The sequence below is a fragment of the Pyxicephalus adspersus genome, chromosome 11, assembly GCF_032062135.1.
Source record: "Pyxicephalus adspersus chromosome 11, UCB_Pads_2.0, whole genome shotgun sequence".
In the NCBI taxonomy this organism is placed as follows: Eukaryota; Metazoa; Chordata; class Amphibia; order Anura; family Pyxicephalidae; genus Pyxicephalus; species Pyxicephalus adspersus.
This window is the reverse complement of record NC_092868.1, coordinates 58,081,975-58,101,876: the sequence shown is the minus strand read 5'-3', so window position 1 is coordinate 58,101,876 and position 19,902 is coordinate 58,081,975. Positions and strand designations below refer to the sequence as shown.

At 44.7% G+C, this 19,902-nt stretch overlaps 1 protein-coding gene across 3 annotated transcripts in view; it reads right to left on the bottom strand.

Annotated features, from left to right (window-relative positions):
- The window catches only part of ROBO3 (roundabout guidance receptor 3), a 91,260-nt gene that overhangs the window by 53,037 nt on the left and 18,321 nt on the right, over nucleotides 1–19,902 (bottom strand). For all 3 annotated transcript variants that reach the window (XM_072425507.1, XM_072425505.1, XM_072425506.1), the window contains exon 2: nucleotides 16,038–16,364. In XM_072425507.1, coding sequence (XP_072281608.1) covers nucleotides 16,038–16,179 — 142 coding nt within the window. In that variant the 5' untranslated portion in view covers nucleotides 16,180–16,364. The remainder of the gene's footprint in view (nucleotides 1–16,037; nucleotides 16,365–19,902) is intronic.

Below are 19,902 nucleotides of genomic sequence, written 5' to 3'. Positions count from 1 at the left end.
CATGGTGAAGGGAGGATGAGGCCGGGGAGACGCATGGTGAAGGGAGGATGAGGCCGGGGAGACGCATGGTGAAGGGAGGATCAGGCCGGGGTGAAGCCTAGCACAGGGAGGATGAGCCCGAGGAGATGACTGGCGCAGGGAGGTTGAGGCCGGGGAGACGTCTGAAGCAGGGAAGTTGAGGCCGGGGAGATGATTGGTGCAGGGGTTTGAGGCCGGGGAGATGATTGGCGCAGGGGGTTGTGGCCGAGGAGACGCCTAGAGCATGGTGGCTGAGGCCGGGGGTGGGGGAAGCGCATGGCGCAGGGAGGATGAGACAGGGGAGGCGCATGGCACAGGGAGGATAAGGCCGGGGGAAAGCACGCGGTGCAGGGAGGTTGAGGCCAGGGAGACGCCTGGCGCATGAAGGATCAGGCCGGGGAGACGCCTAGCGCAGGGAGGTTGAAGCTGGGGAGAAGTGTGGTGCAGAAAGGTTGAGGCCATGGGCCACTAGTACAACTTCTGGATGAATTCCAATTCTTTTCCCTCTCATGGTGAGTGTTCAGCAGAGGTGCAGGCTGCGCAGAGCACCGGGGTCACCGGGAAGTGAGTGGACTGCGGATTCAATTATAGCACCGCACTCCCCTGGGGACAAAGGTGACATTGTGCCGATTTCAGCACAATCATCCGACGCCCTTGGACAGGTTTACCGAGGTGATTCACGATCAGCCGAGGTGGAGGAAGGGCCCTGGTACAGAGAAGAATTCCAAACAGGAAAATTCCCTCTTCTGGGAAAATAAACAAATTTAACTCCCAAATGGCCATGTGGCACCGCATCAGAGGAGGGCTGGCATGTGGGCAGAAGACCCCTCATCATTGTGCACCCGACACCAACCTATTACTTTGGCATCATCCATATCCTTGGCATGGGTTGTACCCCCGGTAAGTGTTGCCATTTTATGGTGCCAACCTGACTCCCCATCATAATTCTGCCACCTTCAGTTTCACTAGTTTTACCCCAGGAAGATTCTCAGGGGCCCACCAGGGTTGGCACAGAGGGGCCTGGTGTAGGTTTCCTATAGGTACCCGGTCCAGGAGCGGGTAAGTGGGCACTGCACATCCTACACATTGGCACAGACCCCTCATCTCTGGAGCGTGCGGTCCAATCATCCGCAAGAAATTCACAGAAATCCTCATTGTGACCCGGGGGGGAGTTTTCACGCTTTCTTGCAGGGTGCAGTGCTGGCCGCCCCTCCGCCACTTCTCAGTTCACTTTGCCCTCTGAACATTTCATTGTTTGCCAATGTGACCGTGAAATGCCGAGCTCATTATCGGCTGACCTGTAAGCAGCACCCAGCTTGACGAGATCGGGGTAATCCGCCAGATAAAGAGGATTAATCTAATCTCATCAGAAGCTTCGCCAGAGACACCGAGCCAGCCAATTACAATCCGTTTAATTGGCCCCCATTTACCATGAAGGATAAGGCACTGGAGGTGTTCTGTAGTCCTCATGGGCCAGTGCACACGTGAGGTGTCAGATTACAAATTGCTGGCAGGATCAATGGGTATTTTTGGCAGCAAGCAATAGGAAAAGTGAGAAGTCACCTACTGGTATTAGTCCCAGTCATTGTACAGCAGGGCTCAGAATGGATAAGGAAACAAGCAGCCAAGCTGTTTATAAGCTGATAGGGGGAGAGAGCAGAGTGACAGAGATATGACCTCATCACTGAGCTATTTCTCCTTCCTTTTACAAGCTGGGAGCGGGGTCGGGATGACCCAGGCTCAGAAAAGTGGGTTTAAATGATGCCGACCATCAGACTGAGGACATCTAATGGGGAGAAACAAGTACTGCAGTCTCTGGATTGAAGGTGAATATTGCAGCAAAAACTTTTCATTGGCGTATTATTATTTTGCTGTTTCTTAGCCATGCTGCAATTGTTGGCGTGTGCGCTCTGGTATATGCATGTGAAACAGATGTGGCTTTAATAGAAGCAGTGGGAGGAGTTATGCAAATATCAAAATGGCCCAAATTGCAGTGGGCGTGTCCTAGACAGGTTGTAATGGCATACAGACTGCCCGAACTGACCAATGGAGATTCATTGAATTCTACACACATGATCGGCATTGGTCGGTCGATACAATTTGTATCCAATCAGACGGGCCCTTGCTCTCCATAGGTAGGAGATTGTACAATGTATGGCCAATTTTCTTTTTTGAAGATCTATTATTGTCAATAATTACAAAGAACACATTGAGGAAGCTGCAGACCAATCAGAAGCCACCCCTTGTGCTGCCCTGGGCCCTCCGCCTAGGTGGCCCCTCCGGTCATTCGCTGTAATTGTATTATCGGAGAGCTCATTACACTCATCATCTGACTACACAACATGGCTGCCCTCTGGGTCCCCCTGGGGCCACTGCTGGTTATTGGTGCCTGGCCCCCCTGGGGGGTGACAGAGGCCACAGATGGAGGGTTATTATTGGTCACTTCCTCCGGCCACCTGTTACCCCCTCCCCCCTAATGGTCTATACAACTGTGACACCACATAATGCAATCAGTCAATGGTGACATGCTGGGGGATGATGGGCGGAGTTATGGGAGGGGCTTCTGACAATACAGCCATCACACACAATGCACACGGTGTCACTGTGCATGAACGCACAATTTACCCCATTCAAACGCCAATTGAATTGTAAAACCCCAATCACATTAAATCACATTGACGCCGAAAGCTGCTGATCTCCTGCAGCCTCTTTGCAACCACTTCCTGCCTACATGTCATTTCACACGGCTGGTGAACGTTTGTGTGAACGTTTCTGATTCACATTCCTAATCCCTTGGTGGGAGCTGACATTTCTAAGGGGGTCACCAATCCCTAAACACAGCGTCACTCAGGAATGCTGCCCCATTCTAGGGATCCGGGTGCAGGTAACAGAAGTTTATACAAAGCAGTGACACATCCACTTCCTGTCTGATTATTCTGGGCTGGATCCCGTCACTGGATCGGAAATCTCCGCCGTATATTATTTATGGATTTCCTGGTCGGGGATTTGCGCAGCGGAATATCGCATACAGATGTGTGAGTACCTGTCTACAGCAGAGCTCAGAGAGAGAAGCAGCACAGACAGCCAATCAGTTTATGGGATGGCAAGATGCATGATGATAGGAGAAGAGAGCAAAGTGGTGAACTCCCTCTAACTACTGCTTCTCCTTTCAATGTCCAGTCTCCAGTTTGAAAGGATAAGGTGAAAGAAGAGCTGTGAAGGGGGAGACTCCTATGGCTTGCCAGAAATCTGGTTGGACAATTTGGGGAATCCATTGTGTGCTTTGCTAATGCTGATTGTCCGTCATTCTGATCCTTTGGCTTCCTTTCTGCAGAATCTCAGCATCTGAACGTTGCCGTTAGCACAACTTAGCAGACCTGGCCCTCCCCCCCATCCCCATAGTTTGTATTTCCCCAAAACTTTTCACTGACTGAGCTTCTCTGTAATTACAAATCTGGCCCCAGATCACAAACACGGAGCCCGGGATGGGGGCTTTGAAACGCCTTTGGCCGACTCCATTGTGGGCAGAACATGAAGAGCAGAATGAGGGCTATAACAACTTATTTATAGGGAGGAGCTCAGAGAAGGAATTCAAAGCGGACCTCCACCCAGAACCCAAAACCTCCCCAAAATATATTATCTGGTGTAAATGTGAAGGTTTATGAGGTTCCTCCGGGTTGTGGTCCAAAAAGGAAAATTGTTATCTCTGGGGAATGGAGAGAGATGGCCAATCCAAGCGCAGATCTTCCCTTTTATAGGAAAGACTCCATGACATCCAGTGGGACAAAGTTCCTCCTCCACCATCACCAAGCCCAACACCCCAAATACAATAGTCTTCATCATCACCACCACCACCAATCCCCAACGCCTCCACTATCAACACCATCACCACCATCATCGTCGTCCTCAACACCTCCACCATCATCTTCAATACCATCATCACCACCACCAACACTACAATCTCCAATCACCTCCACTGCCTACAACACCATCACCACCATCATTGTCCCCAACAGCTCCACCATCACCACCGCCTTAATTACCTCTATTACCACAACTTCCATCACCACCAGTCCCCAACACCTCCAATACCTTCATAACCATTACTTACACCATCACAACTACCTCTGTTACCATCATCTCCATCATCACCACCACCAACACTACAATCTCCAATACCATCACCACCGCTGCCTACAACACCATCTCCATCACCACCATCATTGTCCCCAACAGCTCCACCATCACCACCGCCTTAATTACCTCTATTACCACAACTTCCATCACCACCAATCCCCAACTCCTCCAATACCTTCATAACCATCACTTACACCATCACCACTACCTCTATTACCATCATCTCCATCACCACCACCACCTTAATTGCCTCTATTACTCCCACTTCCATCACTACCATCCATCATCAACACTGCCCCCTCCATCACTACATTCATAACCATCATCACAACTACCTTCATCAACTCCATCATCACCATCACCACCTCCAATACCTTCAAATCCAACACCATCATCACCACAATCTCCATCCATTATATCATCTCCACTGCCTCCACCAACTCCATTACCTCTTTTACCACCACCTCCATCACCACCACTACCATGTCCTTCACCTTTAATACCATCATCACCACCATCTTCATCAACTCCATCACCACCACTGCCTACAATACCATCATCAACACCACCATCATCATCTCCATTACCTCCATCACCTTTACCATTACTAACACTTCCACCGTAACCATCACAATTTCAACCACTTTCATCACCACCACCATTGTCCTGCTGGGGTAAACACAGTTAAAGGGTTCCAAGCTATGCTCCCAGAATGGACATCTTTTTTTTCCCAATTTTGGGACTACAAAGTTTGCAGAAAGCTTCAACCACACAATGGAATGCATCAGCCTAGAGAAGAAAAGAAGGCCATCTCCTCACTCTCAAGGAAGTGCCAGTTTGGGTCATAGGAGACACCTGTAATTGTTCCACATATCTATGTAAAACATCTCCTACCATCAGGACAGAAGTGCGGCAGATGGGTGTCCTGCTATTGAAGGGTCCAGGGGTAGGACGAGATATCAGACTTCAATGGCTCTGTGCATGTTTCAGCTCAGTGAACCATTTAGTAGGTAAGCAAACATAATTATGGCAGCCCTGGGGCTTCTAACTACACCACTAAAGAGCAGTCAATGGTATCATCTTCCATCCTGCTGTCCAAAGATAATCTTCCTGAGGTTCATCCTGAAGAACGTCACATTCACACTACATTGAAGGGCTTTGGTCATTCATCCATGTTCCTTAGATCTGAGCTTAGAATCTCTTCAATGTTACCGAAAGAGTCCAGTTCTATATAACTATGACCATTCTCTAATGGTTTCCCTATTACCCAGAATCCCTTTGTCTACTCTGAGGTCCTCTACTCCACCTTCTATGGAGGTCATAGGCCTTCCATTATAAAGCTTGGCCAGAGCTTCAAGACTACGAGGAGCCGAGTTATGTATGAGGAATGAGATGGAATCCTAAAGGCATCTAAATCAGCCTTCTGAGACCTTTTTGCCATGGGGCAGCCCTTAAAATGATGTTCAGGACCACTAGGGAACCCCTTCCATAAATACTAAATCTCAGTACATTAGTGTGGTGGTCAGTGGGTAATATTCTTCATACTGATGGCCATTGGGAAGAATGTCACCTTTACAGATATCAAAAATTACATTGGCGTAAACTAAAGAGAGGTACAAATGGACCCCTAGCAACTTCTGGAGGAACCCCAGGGTCCTATGCTGATCTGTACCATTCAGAAAAGATGCCCATATGGTACCCAACCCACCTGAATTATCCAAAATTACTGTGCTCCTTAAGATAAAACCACTAAAATGAACCCCCCATCCCCATCAGGCCACGATGTTGTTCCTGATACTATAGACAGTCTCTTTTTTATCCCACAGGGACCACATCTAATTAGGTTTCTCCTCATCTCATGCCTGTCCTGCATTAATGATGAGTAATGTATGGTGTGCTCAAGATATTGTACGGCTAACGTTACACAAGGTTATACCAGTTGACCAAAAGGGTGACCACGTCATAAATTATTCCCAGCAGCCATCAACTGGCTATGGAGTTGAAACGTTCGGTGTCATATTAACCCTACAGGTCAATCAGGCCATGGACGTCGCTGTTTGTCCACTCTTGAATTGACCACCTTGCTATTTTGGTTCGGTAACCATTCAATGGGTTCTCCATAGGGAAAGGATAAAACTGTTTGGAGAGAATGGTGGTGTCCACTCTTGAGGAGATTACAGTCTACGCCATACTGGTTTGGTATCCAACCAATGGGTTCTCCATGGAGAAAAGACGGAGCTGTTGGTTTCTAGTGTGCGTAAGAGAGTAAAAATATCAAAGCTCCCGCAGCCACTAAAGAACGTGAAAGGATCCCAACCCAAAGCCAAGGGAGTCATTTATAGACCAGGTAGGTGCCCCCATTGGTAGATTTCTCCTCCACTGCTTTACTCGTATATTACCCCACAGGTTATAATAATTAAAACAAATTATCTTTTCATTACTTTTATTTCTATAACGACTGATTTATGGATCTTCCAGGGTGCAAACTCAGATTCTTATTACACAACAGATGCCGCGTCCTATCGAGCCAGAGAGCAATTTATTTCAATTACAGAACATTCACCTAAAAAATTCACACCCCCACCTCATTAGAACAGCGTTTACTATGGATGAGGAGGCGCAGTGCCGGCGCTGGTCTCCCATGGACTAAAGTAAGTGATTTTACACAAATCAGTGAATTTGGAGCGATCATTTATCTTTGCCACGCCACAGCAATTGAATATGAATTTGAGGGGTTAATGCATCAATTTCACCCACCAGTGAAAATGGTGATTAAATATATGCAAATCAGAGCTGGCTCAGAGGCTACCGGAGTTCCCCAAATCTCTAAAGCAAGGTGAAATGGTAATGCATCTTGAAAGCAAAACACCAAAACCGGCACGTTGAAGGAATACCTATAGGTCCATTGTCTGTAGACCACCATTGGGGAGACAAAGTCAGGTGGCAAATACAGTGCCATGTGTACCAGTCCAGGAAGTAAAATGTCCATAGATATGGCTCCCCAGCACACATATATGTGTTTAAAAGTGAGAAGAGAAGAACCACCTTCATATGCTATCTACTGGGGTTTGGTGTCTATCAAGGGGCAATTAAACCAAAGGACAGAACGACAGTGCGACCTCCACTGCTTTATTTCTTGGAAATATTTAGTCTGGAAATTAATTATCAATGACTGGCTGTGAGGAGTTGATGGAGTTCTGGTGACTCCAATGAAGGCCACTACTGCAAACAAAGATGTTGTAGAAATAGTTCTCTTCCAGCCTTGTGGTCACAGTTTGGTGAAGGCCCCTTTTCTGTTCCCCCATGAATGTGCCCTGGGGTACAAAGCCAGCTTCACAAAGACATGGGGTCACCAGTTTGGTGTGGAGGAACTGGAGTGTCCTGCACAGAACACATGCTCATATGGTCAGCTGTATGGAGACCAGTTGTCCCCAGTAAAGGGTTCTGTTAATACTCCATCATACAAAGACATTGTGGATAACTGTGTTCTTCCAGCCTTGTGGTCACGATTTGGTGGAGACCCTTTTATGTTCCCCCATGACTGTACCCCAGGGTACAAAGCCAGCTCTATAAAGACATGGGGTCACCAGTTTGGTGTGGAGGAACTCAAGTGTCCTGCACAGAGCCCTGACCCCAGCCTTACCGAGCATCCTTGGGATGAACTGGTATGCCAAATGTGAGCTAGGTCTTTTCATCCAACCTCATAAGTGGTGTAAATCCCCACAGACACCTTCCACAAAAAAGGCTGACTCCATATAAATGGCTATGGTTTTGGAACAAGCGTGTGATTGTGAGGTGCCCACAAACTGGTTGGAGAGATGTTCTACAGTCACCCTCCAAAATGTTGTGGAAAGTTTTATAGCCACCGGTGTGGAAGGATTGGGTGACATCTCTATTTTGGTGGCCTTGGGTTTTGGGTAGGATATCCAACAAGCCTAGGTGTGATGGTCAGGTGAAGAAAAGATCCCACAAGATAGCCTGAAATCCTGTGGGCACGGACAGCCAAAACTTGTGGAGAAGTGTGGAACAGCAGAAGCCAATGGGTGGGCAGGGGGTGATATCTCCATTTTGATGGCCTTGGTTTTGGCAAGTCCTGCAAGCTTATAGAGGTCATGTGACCACAACCTGTGTGCCATATGCATTCTGTGAGTGCACATTGGGAGATTTTCCAGTACTTAACCCTTCTGTTCTATATCCATAAATAAGAATATAGAGAGAGGAAATGCAGAGTCAGATCATTGGACGTCAATCTCCCAGCCACCATCAACAAGGAGCCATTGTCTGTATAATATAACAGCATTTCATACATCAAGGAAACCTTCATCCTCTGTCTTCTATTAGGTAGTATATCCATTCATGGATCAACGCATTTCATTAAAAATTTGGTAGATTCTTTTGTAATATTTTGTATTATTCACCCTTTAGCCGTCATTTCACATAACATAAAATATTCAGTGAATGGCAGACGGCGTGAGCTGTAAATTCAGAGCCGGGTTTCCATAATAACAACTGAACATCATTATAAATCTGAGGATGCTGAAGAAAAAGCAGACGGACCGCATTAGTGATGGAAAAAAAGGGACATTTGAGGCTGAAATGGGTTCATTTAAAGCCATTCGGTGACATTTCTCCTTGCTGGGAAGAGAGCACTTTAGCCCTGGGTGGTCCGACAGTCGCAGGACTCCCCGCATCTAATGACACAGAGAAATGCAACGGTTTAATATGAGCTATATAACTTCCTTTAACTGCTCCGGCCGCTCAGAGACAGCAAAAAAGGCCTTGCACCCGCCAGAGTCTCCGTCGTTATCAGTGGTGCCATAATGAGGGGGATCTGGTTATAGTAGTGAAGGAAAATTCTTCAAATAACAGAAATGGAAAAAATACAGAAAGTCCGACGTCTTAATTCCTAATTGTTCGATGTCTGGAAAGATGTCGGGGTGTCATGCGGATTCAGCTCCTCCAAGAATGATCCAAATTACCTAAATGCGTCCTGTCTGTGTAATGGAAGAAGCTTTGACAGGAAATCAATAGATAAATCTCATATAAAAAAGGCTGGATGGTGCTGTGAGGCTTTTACTTGTCAAACAATACAAAGAAATAAAAAAGAAAGATTTAAAAAAAAAAACACAAGAACATGACCTTGGTATCACGCACACTGTGATGGTGGTGGCCATTGTGATAGATGGGAGCCATGCTAACACAGAATAAGGGCTCTTCGTTGGGTCCAGGCCTCAGGGAGATGAAATGTTATCTTAATTTGCAGAATCAAAATTAAAATTTGTTTTTGTCTGTAATTTTTGGAGAATTTTCTAATTTCATTTCAACCATTCCAGTCCTGATCAATTGGGAAACTTTGGCCCAATTGACTTTTGGACCATACCAAAGGAGGATGAGATCTGGCTCATTTGGTGTGTTCAAATTGATATACTTCAATTTGCAGAATCACAACTAAAATTTGTTTCTGTTGGAGTTTTCTCATCACTTCCAGTTTTGATCAATTGGTAAAAGGTCCAAGATGAAGATAAAAACGTGACTTTTGGACCGTACCGAGTCTGAGAGAGGATAAGATCTGGCTCATCGGGTATGTTCAGGTCTGGGGGGGGTTCCCTCACTTCACATCTTTGCAGAATCACAATTAAAATTATTTTATGTCTGTAGCTGATGAAGAGTTTTCTCATCACTTCCTGGTAAGATCAATTGATAAAAGGTCCAAGATAAAGATAAAAATGGACAAACCGAGTCTGAGGGAGGTGGAGAACCAGCTCATTGAGTTGGTAGAAACAAGTGGGTCACCTCTCCACCAACCCATCAAGGACAGATTCATGTTTCCAAGCCTCGAAGAAGAGGTTTACTTCAGAAACGTGTTGGTAATTTCTGTATATATAAATGACAAAAAAAACAAGGATTGAAATACCTTAATAATGGTGCTCCTCACCCTCTGCATCATCTACTAGAGAGTTTCCTGAATTTTTTTAACATGGGGGAACCCTTGAAATAACTTTCAGGTCCTCAGGGAAGCCCTACTAAAATTACTATATCCACAGCTCACAGTATTTTAGTGTGGTGGTCAGTGGGAAGAATTCCTCTTACATTGATGGCCATTGGGAAAAATATCACACTTACAGATAGCCAAAAGATGATTGGTGTCACTTGAGAGGCACAAAATGTGCTTATTGCTCAAGGAACCCCCAGCAACCTCTTGAGGAACCCTGGTGAGGAATCACTGATCTATTACATTAAGAACTGGCCATGTCCCACCCCACCATGAGCTGAAGCACCATCAAGAACCATGAAGATGCGGCACTTCCTCACACATTCATTTCGACATAACCTTTCCCCACTTTATTGTAGAACAAGATGAAAGGTTTTGGCTGTAATCTGCCCGGCATACACAATGTTCTTCCTCCGCTGAACACAAGACGAGGAATAATGAAGTTCCCGATGTAAAGGGCACATTTTGTTCTACATAAAAGCAAAATAATTACTGACCCGGAGGACAACTTTATCTACAATCTATTTCACTGGAATTTGTTCCTTCAGCTTCTGTAAATAAAAAATGTCCTTATGTAAGCAAAAAACATTTCTGTACAACAAATGCCATGAAATTGATTCCGATATATAAAAAAGGAGCGGCTGAGTTTTATTGGAGTGTAAAGCAGGAAGATCCCCATTTCCACAATCATTATGGCTAAAGTGGAGCAATTTGCTTTTTATATCCCGGCTGGTTACAGCTTGTTTATACACAACCTGGTCTATAGATATATTTACTGATATTATCAGCCCATTCACCCAGCCAAATAACAGAGGAATGGCGGAGTGTGAACATGATGAGCAAACACAATTAAATGAGGGGAATGGATGGAGAGGCTTTATTGTGTTGTCACTGCACAGGAAGACGGTGATTCACTTCAGGACATGGGAGGAGAACTTCTTATCTGACCCCGATACCAATGGAGTCTGTGAATGATGGGAGAAGGTGGGCAATAAGTTGTGGATGTGTACAGTGAAAGTTTAGCATTAACCAGCCCTCAGATTCCCAACTTGTATAGTGAAAGATCCAAAGCTGCTCCTGGTTTGGGTAACAATTATCTACAATTGTGATCATTAAAAAAAACGGAGCTTTTGGGGCCATTCTTGTTCATCATTGCTGAGCAGATCTGCACCAGGAAAATAAAAAGAAAGCTTTTGGTGTCATTATTATTAATAAAAGTATTTATATAGCGCCAACATATTACATAGTGCTGTACATTAAATAGGGGTTGGACCATCCCCTGAAGAGCTTACAATCCAAGAGTCATGCACAATTATGCAATACTGGGGTGGTTATGGGTGCAGCACCAGTTACTGTTAATGGTCTTGAAGCAGTGTGCCCGCGGACCTTCTGATTCGGCAAATCGATATGCCAGATAAAAGTATTCATTGGTTGTATGTGGTGATCGATTCATGCTAAAGGAATCCTTTGACGTGTTTTATTTGGAGTCAAATTTAACAGATTTGCTGGTATTTGGTGAGAATTGATTCACCTGGAGCTTCAAGAAGTATTTAATAATATTATTATTATTATTATTATTATTATTATTAATAATAATAAACAGGATTTGTATAGCACCAACATATTATGCAGCGCTGTACATTAAATAGGGGTTGCAAATAACTGACAGATACAAAAAGTGATACAGGATGAGGAGAGGACCCTGCCCAGAAGAGCTTACAATCTAGGAGGAGGGGGAAGTATCACACACTAACGTAATTGTTGGGTTTATATAATCCTAGATTGTAAGCTCTTCTGGGCAGGGTCCTCTCCTTCTCCTATGTCACTCCCTGTATCGATCTGTCATTTGTTTAATGTACAGTGCTGTGTAATATGTTGGCGCTATATACATCCTGTTTGATAATAATATCTCCCCTTCTATTGTGTGTTAATTCTCCCACCCCCTAGATTGTGAGCTCTTCGGGTCAGAGCCCTCTCCTCCTCCTGTGTCACTGTCTGTATCTGTCTGTCATTTGTAACCCCTATTTAATGTACAGTGCTGCATTATATGTTGGCGCTATATAAATCCTGTTTAATATTAATAATAATGATCCCTCATGAATCACCTTCCTTAGTTAATTATTCGGTAAGCAGGGAACTGGAAGGCTGTGGCCCCTTAGCCAATAGAGGCTTAGTTTTGGGTAGAGCGACCTGGTAAAGCCAATGCCAATATGTAGTTTATAAGCTAATATGAAATATAAAGCAATATCTATCTATTCTCTGCAAGTGATGGAGCCAACACTGCGCGGGGCCCTGGCCTGGTCACCTATCCATCCTTCATTCATCTCTGTGACAGTCTTGGTCCTTTACTCTGTTTGTTTGTAGATCTTTACCTTGGTGACACATTAGTGAAGACAAAGAGAGGAGACACAGAGGTTACAGGTCCCCGGGGGTCACAGCAGATAAATAGTCTGAGATTATAAACAGAAACTGGTATCAGTGCACACCCAGAATGCTCCATAAGAGCGCCCATTACTCATAAAGACAAGTGATAACACAAACAGAGATCATTGATCTTCCTGCCATACTGGCCTAGGTAAACCTTCATATAGAGGTGAATGTCTGGGTGATGCAGGAGAATGGAGGGCGTTATGGGGTCCGGGGTCACAGGGGTACCCAGACAGGTTAGGCTGCAGAGCCACCGTTCAGGTTCTGGGAGATTTGCAGAACACACAAGAAGCTGCGATAATATTCCTATAATGATCACTGCCCGTAAAAATAAACAAGCAACAGATTTTACTACTATAAGAGAAGGATAACAATAAAAGGCCAATCAATACATGTCACCAAGCTGAGGAGAGGTCGCCATCGGCCCAGGGACGGGCACTGACCTCTGACCCCTCCTAGGATGATTGATTGCATGACGCCATGATGTTCAGAATCTGCTCCATCTTTAACCAGATGATTTAATAGGAAAGCAAACAAGGTAGGAAATGACAATCAAAGAGGACCTGTCACTTACAGAAAAGGTGGCTTTTTAACTCAGTGATGTTGTAACTAGTTGGGTTTTCTCTACGAAGACTTGAGCAATCATTCAATGATAAGAATACCCTTTTACTGTATTGTCCCTACATTCTATTAAGTTGGGTGGGAAGAAGCTGTAGATGGGTGATGGCCACTGTATAGTGACCCAACTCTTCAGTAAGCACCCAAAAATAGCCAGATGGTTTCTGAAAAGTGCTGGGGGGTGCACCCAGCTATAAGGAGCCGGGGAGACACGGATATATATTTACATTTTGTATGCTTCTATTTACCCCCATGAAAGCCATGACAAGTTCTTTATGCAAGAAGATGTGCAGACAAATGATGGGGTTCAGGTGTCCCATGTGAAGGGTTCTGTTATTACCCCATCATAAAAATACATTGCAGACACTTGTGCTCTTCCAGCCTTGTGGTCACAGTTAATTGAAGACACAGTAATTTTTTGCCCCCCTATGACTTTCCCCCAGGGTACAAAGCCAGCTCCATATAGATATGGGGTCACCAGTTTGGTGAGAAGCCCTGACCTCAACTCTACTGAACACCTTTGGGATGAATTGGAATGGTGGAACAGGTCTTCTTATCTAACATCAGCACATGACCTCCCCAATGGGGGCAAATCTCCACCATTAGTACCTGACCTCACCAATGGGGGTGAATCCCCACCATCAGTACCTGACCTCACCAATGGGGGCAAATCCCCACCATCAGTACCTGACCTCACCAATGGGGGCAAATCCCCACCATCAGTACCTGACCTTACCAATAGGGGGGAAATGCCCAGCATCAGTACATGACCTAAGCAATGGGGGCCAAATGCCCATCATCAGTACCTGACCTAAGCAGTAGGGTGCAAATGCCCACCATCAGTACCTGACCTCACCAATGGGACCAAATCCCCACCATCAGTAGCTCACCAGTGAGCTCACCAATAGGGGGCAAATCTCCACTATCAGTACCTGACCTCACAAGTGGGGCAAATGCCCACAAGACTCTCTAAAATCTTGTAGAAAGTCTACCCAAAGGAGTGGAGATTGTAATAATTACAAAGAGGAACATCTCCATTGTTAGGATTGGAGATAACTCTGCTTTAATGACCATGTATTTGGAACCTCATAGGCGTGTGATGGTCCTATGTACACTATGGCCATGCGGTATATCTATGCAGCTCTCTGTATACAACCCCGGAGTCTCCAATAGGAATAATGGACAATGCACCATAGATGATAGGGCGATCGATAGATTGGTGACATTTTGAGTCATTTAAGTCCCAGACTGATTTATGTGGCAGACAATTTCTTATTTATCCCGGTGTGGGAGCGATATAAATGCTGAAGGGTGGAATGTCAGTCCCTGAAGAGTCACTGATAGACTACAAAGGAGAGAATAGAGAGACACATACTCAGTCATCCCGAGTGTAAGGATGACGAAATGAGAAGCAGACTCCATGGAAAATGAACGTTTTTGTGGTCAGATCAATAAAGGTCGATTGGCTGCTCCCAGCCGTATCAGTGTCTAACAGTCCTCGCGAGGTGACATCTCCTGAGATTTCTAATGTATAGCCCATGGAGCAATAAGATAAATGTATGGAGCAGAACTAAACCAGGCTCTACTAGCACTGCTGAGACTTGCAGTTCACAGATATGTGGATTGTATGTGGATTGTAAGGGTTCTTCCCAGGGATGAGCATTCACAACGTCATGAGTAGACAAGACAAGACAAGAAGTAGTAATCTTCTGCAGGATTTTGGGACTGCACAGTGCTTTGTGTAAGAACCCCTCTGCAGCTGCGGGTCACAGGACTCCGTATTAGAGCACTGCAGGACCTGCCTATTACAGTACATCATTACAACTTGCAACAACCCAATCCTCTCCCCATAACTTTTATTTGTCAGCTGTAACTTTATTCAAATATACAATCTATGGGTCCTTTAGCTCAACCAATAAAGGGGCCCTTTGGTGCTTCAAATTTGCCCCAGAAGACCCTAAAACAATAATTCCACCCAAAGCCATCTCGCTTCTATCACAGAAAAGTAACACTGATGCCTAAACCACAAACACATGCATCTCATGACAGTGCAGCTGCAATGCATCTCATCTGTCTGCAGGAAGCAAAGAGATATCATGAACCAAAATTTATTCCACCAATGAAAAATGCTCAACAGGGCAACAGCTAATCCAATTAGTGGCTCTCAATCCTATTATCTGAGCAAGACACACATTAGCCTGATCCTTAATATCTGGTTTGGTGACATGTTTGATTAAGCAAATGACTGTTAATATCGCTGGGAACCACAAAATACAACATGGAGGAGGTGACAGCATAGCTGTGATAAAGTGGGGGGGATATAAAGCACTTCACTGTCTCCAGCTATGTCATTCAGAATAACAACTTTAAATCTTAATTTTCCATAATCTCTGCACACCATTCATGAGACGGGGCTGATTCTTGTACTTTGCATGTTCCTTTCATCCTAACATATTTCAGGCAATAGGGGCTGGAGGGGATGAAATTTAGGCAAGCTTACCAGCAAGGAGAACTTGTCACCGAATTTCCTTCATAGTCCATTGAGCAGGGGGATGGGGGGCATTGCAAACTACAGAGCAAAGCAGCATCACCCTCCAGCTAATTAAAACAAACAACGTTCCTGTCATCACCCAATTCACCAATCTAACACATAAAAGACAAGTTTTTTATTCCAATAAATACTAGGACTGCCGTGGCCCCCATAGCCACTCCAAATAATGAAAATAGAGGGGCCATCAATCCATCCAGGATGTAACTATTTTAGCTTTGCATGCCGTCCCCATTACAGGTATTGCCACTGCGGCGTTTTTGATGTCTGCCATCAGTTACAGAACACAAAACTTACTTGCTACTTCCAAAGATGCGTTCCGGCTAACAGATTCCCCCAGGTAGTTTCGGGCCACACAGATATAAACCCCCTCGTCAGGTTTGCTCCTTCGTCCATGGACAATGCGGAGGAAGAAGAGGGAACCACTTGGCAGCAGCATGCGGTGAGAACGAGGGTCGTCCTTGTCCGTCTCCACTCGTTCACCGTCTTTATACCATTCGATGATGGGCGTAGGGCGGCCCTCGGCTTTGCAGTTCAGTGTGGCGGGTTCCCCTTTAGAAACAATGTGATCGGATGGGTGTTCTACTATTCTCGGTGGGAAATCCTCCAGACGGGGACGAGAGCCTAAACAGAACAAGACAAAAATATCATCAATGTATCATCAATGTATCTTAACCAATGTACCATACAGGAGCTGGTCCAACAGTTATACTTTACAGAAAGCCAAGGCAATGAACACATTTGATGGTTCTTTATTGAATGCCTGAGATTTCATTGTGAAAGAAAAGTCATAATATAAATATGTGCAGCTTCTGGAATAGACATGGAAATAGTTTGTGGGCATCCTACCATCACACCTATATGGGCTTGTTGAACACCCAATTCCAAAACCATGGCCAATTATTTATGGAGTTGCCCCTTTGTTGGCTCCAGTCTCAACTCTTACGGGAATGCTTTCCAAAAGATTTTGGAGGACGTGCGTGAAATTTTGAAGGTTCTGATGTTGGAGGAACCTGGCTAACAAATGGCATTTAAACTCATGCCAATGGTGTTCAGTAGGGTTGAGGACAGGGCCCTGTGCAGGACACTCAAGTTCTTTCACACTAAACTAGTGACCCCATGTCTTTATGGAGCTGGTTGTGTACACAGGGGTACAGTGTGGTTGAAAAGAAAATTGTTTTTGGACACCTACAAAATGATGTAGTTGGTCCAACCGGGTGGAAATAACATCCTACATTCTTATAATTATTTGGAGGGTATCTGTGGGAATTTGCCCCATTGGTGAGGTCAGGTGCTGGTGTTGGATGAGAAGACCTGGCTCACTATTCCAATTCCTCCCAAAGGTGTTCAGTAGGGATGAGGTCAGGACACGAGTTCCTGCAAAACTGGTGACCCCATGTCTTTGTGGAGCTGGCTTTGTACCCCGGGGCACAGTCATGGGGGAAAAGGAAAGGGTCTTCCCCATACTGTGACCACAAAGAGCAAAATTGTCTACAATGTCTTTGTATGATGGGGCATTAACAAAACTCTTTAATGGAGACACCTGAATGCCACCATTGAGATAGAACATTCACATACTATCAAAGGAGAAGATGTGATGGTCTGGTGTCCGGAGTTGGCCATATGATCCACTTTTACAAATGTTCCTTGCAATATATCACTGATATAGCAGAACACGCTCCCAATGCATTGTAGAAGTCAACCCTTTTTTTTTATCTTCCCAAATATTGGAATAATCATTGTGCCCAGAGCCAGGAGTCCCCATGAAATGATTTATCCCAGCAGAAACCCTGATGTTTTCCCTAAGAATTATATCACATTGAGGTTTCATTATGCAATTATTTCAGAAAACCCAGCACCACTTGGGAAGAATTAGAAGCAGCAGAATTTGCACTGCTTACTTATTACTTCGCATTACAAACACATAATCCACGAAGAGCTGCATTAACCCAAAATCTCTAATTGCTTTCTATGAGTTCAAGCTTCTTACAACTGCTCATTATGCCGAGCTAGGCAAAGTTTTTATAATTCGTTTTTAGCTGGATTTCCAGTGCCGCCCTCACAATATATTCTGTCCCTGAGACAAAGATTCTCCCGTGATGTCATTTTTCTAATCAAGGCAAACTAAAATTAATATTATTAAACAGGATTGTTTATTAATATTGTTTATAGACAAATGACAGATACAAACAATGACATAGGAGAAGGAGAGGACCCGGCCCAGAAGAGCTTACTCTAAACACAATTAGGAAAAGCTTTGGTTACTTTTGGGATTCTCCTGCATGCTTTGTTATATATCCTATGGCTCGCTGCCAACCGGTCTTGCCCAAAGCAAAAAGAGAACTGGTCATTGCTGGGTTATGCAAAAAAATCTGAATTTGTAGAAATAGGCAGGCTTGGAATGGATGTAGTTTGGCTTATTTTTTTGGCCCTGGTAGATAGCCACCCATTGCCAACCATCATTCTCATTCAAGGAGCCTGAAGCCCTCCGAGTTGGTTTGCCAGCTGACTTTACAGATTGGCTGTCAATGAACCATGCCAATTCCCCCACAGACAGTAGTCCCTTTGGTGGGGTCTACAACCCTCAATGTGACCGGCTGAGCCTTTCCTGACCCCGCGCTAACTGGCTTGGCTGCTGTGTGAGTGATGCCACCTCGGTGTCCCCGTTCTAAGTGATGGTGATTCTCTGCTAAGGGTCAAAGCCCATAACCTCTGCAGAGTTGTTCCACAGCCCACTGGAGATGGATGGAGGGCCCGTCAATGGCTCCTTTAAGCCCTCTTGCTTTGCTATGTCCGCCTGCCTCCTTAGCAGGATCACAGATCTATGGACAGATATCAATTTTATCACTGGAAACATTAAAGACCCCGGCAGATTTGCCCTAAATGCAGCTTCCTCAATGTTTGACCAGTTTCCAAGTAAATGTTGGCAAATCAGCCCAATTGGTCGTGTGACAACCTAATGCGTATGAAAAATCTCATGAATAGCTGCACACAAATGTAGTTTTCTATACAGTGTCATCTTCTCTTTAGTAATGCAGCAAACTGCATTCTACCCTGCACCAGATTTTCTCAAATGTCATTCAATCTCATCAATAAAAGAAAAATATTAAAGTTTATACAAAGCCTAAAACTTTTTTTCCCCAACATGCTGGAAATGGTTTAAGCATTTTTATTTTATTTGCTTGGTTAAGGAAGGCTGGACGATAAAGTCACCGCTCCACCGACAGATGTTAGGAAGTAGTTTCATAAATAAGATAAAACAACGCGTTTCGGGGATTATACAAGCCCCTTCTTCAAGGCTTGGAAAACCAAAAAAAATAAGGATTGAACTTAAGCATTTCACAGATCTTACAGATAATTCTATATTGTATGGTATTTCCTCTCTCCAGCCCAGTCCGCATCATTATGTTTCAGTTTTGGGTGATGAGTGATGACTGTAAGCTCCCAAATGTGTGGGCTTACCTTGGTAATAACAAATAACACTCATTTTGGGTGTCTAATAATAAAGTGGCCATTTTTTCCTAAAACTTTCCTTTACATTTTACAATGGATCCCCCAAAAAAAGGTTCTCGGGACCAGAAAGCTGCCCACCTACCTCTACAAAGAATCCACCATTAATCCTAAAAATCCAAAAGTCCAACAGAACTCCTCATCATTTCTACTGGACAACATTTTTACCTCTGGGGACCCGGAGACAGAAACAGAAATGCCCTTGTGTTCCTCATATCGACATTCTAGATTTCTCATCACTTTCATCCATGGGGACAATGGTCACCAGAACAAATAAAGAAGGTTAATGTATAGGGAAGTCTTGACCTTTATAACATATGGGGAACCCTTAAAATAACTTTGAGGCCGTCTATAGTTCCTACATCCACAGCTTACAGTATATTAGTGTGGGGTCAGTGGGAAGAATTCTTCGTACATCGCTGTTCAGTGGGAAGAAAGTCAATAAGAAACTGCTTATTGCTCAAAAACCCCAGCAACCTCTGGAGGACCGTGGTGAGGAAACACTGGTCTGATCCCTATGGGGGTAAGGTGAAGAACTAAGGGATTGGGGTGGTTTGGGCACAAACTGCTCATTGCTCAAGGACCCCCCAGCAACCTCTGGAGGAAGTCTGGTTGGGAAATACTGATATGGGGTGTGGAAACAAAATGTTGC